The sequence below is a fragment of the Xiphophorus maculatus genome, chromosome 2, assembly GCF_002775205.1.
Source record: "Xiphophorus maculatus strain JP 163 A chromosome 2, X_maculatus-5.0-male, whole genome shotgun sequence".
Taxonomy (NCBI): domain Eukaryota; kingdom Metazoa; phylum Chordata; class Actinopteri; order Cyprinodontiformes; family Poeciliidae; genus Xiphophorus; species Xiphophorus maculatus.
This window is the reverse complement of record NC_036444.1, coordinates 12,673,997-12,678,002: the sequence shown is the minus strand read 5'-3', so window position 1 is coordinate 12,678,002 and position 4,006 is coordinate 12,673,997. Positions and strand designations below refer to the sequence as shown.

Genomic DNA, 4,006 nt, shown 5'->3' with positions numbered 1-4,006 from the left:
AGTGACATTTAATCTAACTTCTTTTACTTTATTACAGATTTTATTCAATGACTTTTAGAAACAAACGTGTACAGCTTGCATGTCAGTGTAAAATGAAATAAAACTTGATGACTACAGTATCATTTGTTTTAATCTGCTGAAGTCAGTTTGGAGATTTTGGTATTTATCTCTTTGTAAAGGAAGACATCACCATCAGTCATACAAACTTTAGACTACATTACCTTTGACGACACGGCCCTGTTTATATGGATTGTGTTTCATTCCTAATCACATTTTACGTTTTGGAAACTTGGTATGTGAACCTGGCTACGAGAACTTTGACCTTAGGAAGTTGGATGGTTACAATGTTTCTGACTTCAGTGTCTCTTTTGAGTAGTGCTTTACTGCAACTTCCACCACTTTCAAATTGTAACGTGTTTGCAATAAAGGATATGAGATCACACTTGTAACTTTATTATATCTATAATATTTGTATCAAAAGCATACTAGTACAATGCACTCTAATAAATAACTACAAATTTGTAGCATGAGTACATTTTCCTGTGTTTCAAAAGAATTTTGAGACACTCCTACAGGTGTTGCTCTAGGATTTTGAAAACACTGGTACCGCTGGTTCCTGTTTGGTTATGTAGTCCTTGCATATCCAAAGAAAGAGCCATGTTTACATCGTTGACATAAAGTCAAGGTTAAGTTCAGTGAGTTTTGGACACAGGCAGGTCTGCTTCTAGTCCCTTGTACTGTGTCTGGTGTTAATGAATTGGACCGCAATGGTAATTATGAAGAAAATCTAGAAACCTTGAGTTCTCATCTATATATTGTAGATGATGTTCTAAAAATGTCTTCAAGCCATGATCTCTTAGATTCACTGGAAATGTTTGCTACTGAGGAAACATCTGGAGTTGATGTCTCGACTCTAGATGAGGCATCTAGAGTTGATGTCTGCACAACTAAATTGGAGGCCATGGTTTTCGCTTTGGAGGAGCTTAAGTACCATGATGTCATCATGTGGTGGTATTGTGCAGTATAGGCAGATTGGAGCCTCATACGTTGTAATGTTGCTCTGTTTTTTGTGAAGAGAAAATGTCAAATTAAAGAAAAAAAGCTGTAAATTTATCGGTCAATCTGTATTCCATCCTCAACTTTAATCATGAGTTCTAGATAAGAACATTTTGAGGACAGGTTGAAGTAGCATTATTGTTCCTCAGCAGCTTACTTCAGAGAAGTAACATGGCACATTTTAGTGTTCTTAGATTTTGTCGGATTTCAAAAGACCAGACTTGTCAACCCTTCATCCTAGTCATTTAATCTGTTACTATGCTATGGTTTGACAGTATCTTCTAAATTCAGTAAAGCTAATCGCCTCATCTTCTGAATGCTAATTGTGTTAAAAGTTACACATATTGTCGTACATTTGTAACCTATGTTACAAATGTCACAAGTGAAAACAGAATTGTTACCTGGTGCACTTTGGTAAGTTTTTAATTTAGCCAAGATAGAGATTCTTGTTCAATAATCCTGTCTAGGTGTCTCGTACTAATGGAAATAATTATTTAGCAGAAAAGGTTTTTGCTGTCTGCGACATTGTTTCATGGCTTGACAAGGTCTGCATGATGAAACTAAATAAAAACCACCCCTCCTGCTACACACAAGAATAAAGAAAGAAAAAAAAACCTTTAGAAATTTCATCTGCATTTACAGCAATTTGTTCTGTTTCGTTTTTCCTGGGAAGCTTTTGATCAATGACACCACCCACAGATAATGTGAAGCATGAAGGCCAAATCCTGCACTGCATCGATTGAACAAACACACCCCACCTCCCTCCACCAACACAAACACACTTGTGCTGCCCTAATATCACCACAACGTTAGTCCGCTACAGCAACAGCAGTAGCATGTGGCAGCAACAGCATTCATTTATGAATAGGGCAGTATTAACTTGTGCAGAATTTGTTTTTAAAAAGCAGTGTTGTAACAGCAACATTACTTAAGCACACTTCCAATTAAGTCTGACACAAATGACACATGTTCAAACTCAATTTTCTGAAGGAAGCAAACATTTAGTTTTTCTCTTGCTAATAATTTTAGAGTTATTGTTTGTTTCTCACATTTACAGATAAGCTACTTGTCATCTTTCTACAGAAAATGTTTTAGATTATGTATTATTTCAAAGGTATTGTCAAGATTCTTTTGTACTTATCTTATTTTTTGTGTTTTTTCCCCTCTTTCTCTCTGTAATCTCCATTTACCCCGTCCTCTTTTGCCCATTCCCATTCTGCTTCCCTCCTTACCAGCCTTTCTCTCCCTCCCTCCTTTTCTTTCCCAGGCGAGTGATGCATGCTGCAAACGGTGTGTGCGTGTAGTGTGAACAAGACCCACTGGTGTATGTGGTGTGCCCGTGTGAGTAAATGTGCGTGCATGCGTGTGTGTGCGGAGAGAGAGAGACATAGACTGAGCCCCCAACACGGAGCATGCCTCTGCGTCCGGCAGCCGGCAAACATGAGCCACCCAGCTCTCCACGGCAGGACCAGCAGCAGCACACGCACTCACGCACGCACACGCACCCTTACACACACGCACCGAACGGCAGCCAGGGGGCCAGCACTGACAGCAGCAGCTCCCGGGAAGAGGAGAGCAGCGTTCCCGTTCCTCACGCTGTTCCGGCTTTCGGTCCCGGTGGAGAGCACAGCAACAGTGCAGGAGCACCCATGGAGGAGCCAACAGGCAACACTGTGGTCATCCGCATTGGAATCCCAGACCTACAACAGACGGTAAGAGCTTTCTCTGTTGCCACTGCTGGAGAGTGTAAAAGAGAGGGAAGGTGCCTCTCCCCCTTCTTTGCTGTCAGGCTGCTTTTCACCTGTGTTCTCTGCTTGGTGGGTTGGAGATTATTATTATCTTTTTCTTTTTCTTTGTCTTTCCATTTTATCTTTTTGTGCTATTTTTTTCTGTTTTCAGTCTGGTTCTCTCTCTCTCATTTTGTTTTCAGTATTCAGACTTTGTAGCTTTGCTTGCCTGCTGGTTTCTTGGGGTTCCACACCCCCCTGCCTGTCCAACGGGCTCCTCACTAATAAAGGTGCCTCTTTATAAATGGGCTTCAGCTGACTTTGTCAACTAGCCTCTTAGGGTGAAAGTGAGACGGGAGAGAAAATTCATTGGGGGTAAAGGAGGCTAATATACAGGATTAAATTTTTTTTTAAATCACGATAGTCATGAACACGGGCTGCAAAACTTTACCTCAGACCTGTCTTCTTGTTTCTGCTAATGCTCCATGTCAGGACGGAGAAAATAGGTTCAATATTAGTCTTCTTAATCAAGCAGCAATTTACCTGAATAGGTAGACTGTGCCTAGGTGTTTTGCATCTACTAAAGAAAAAAAGCACAACCATTAGACTGTGAGATTGGTTGCTACCTGCCGTTATTTTATCTAGTCTAGAATTTGGTATGCACTCCCCATCTCTTAACACATTCACCGTGACCAAAAGTCTCTGTCAGCTTGTGGTTGGTGCAGAAGGTGCTGCAGAAGGTGCAATCAATCAGGATAAATGTCCAGATCATTAATTAGTTTTCATCTACTCTAATTTATATGCATTGAGTGATGATTATTCTTGGAAGAACAATAAAACAACATTGAGTAAATATACTTTTTTTCTCTAGTTAGAAAGTCATTTAGTCTTTTAAAAATCTGCTAAAAATTACTGAATTGGCAGAAAAGTTTTTTTTTTTCAGTTTACCATCAAGGATATGACTATGACCACTGACATATGGAATAAAGACCAATAGTTATTTTTTCCATCTTAGCACCTCTTTTGGAGTGGGATACATTATGACTTATAAGCACATTAATGTTAATTTTATTCTAAGCTGACATGTTAGAGGTAGGATAATGAACAGGGTAAAGTTCAAATGAGTTTCACAAGGGCCACATTTTGATGACTAAATAATTGTCTTAGATCATCTCCAAGCTCTTCTGAGCTGTTTTCAGTCTGCAGGAATCAGTTTGGTTAAA

General features: G+C 39.5%; 1 protein-coding gene across 6 annotated transcripts in view; it reads left to right on the top strand.

Annotated features, from left to right (window-relative positions):
- Positions 1-2,336: 2,336 nt before the first annotated feature.
- Positions 2,337-4,006, top strand: part of shank3 (SH3 and multiple ankyrin repeat domains 3) — a 153,172-nt gene continuing 151,502 nt past the window's right edge. For all 6 annotated transcript variants that reach the window (XR_002754147.1, XM_023349089.1, XM_023349086.1 and 3 more), the window contains exon 1: positions 2,337-2,768. Coding sequence is in view for 5 of the 6 variants with exons in the window: in XM_023349089.1 (XP_023204857.1) it covers positions 2,469-2,768 (300 nt within the window). In the remaining variant the exon portion in view is untranslated. The remainder of the gene's footprint in view (positions 2,769-4,006) is intronic.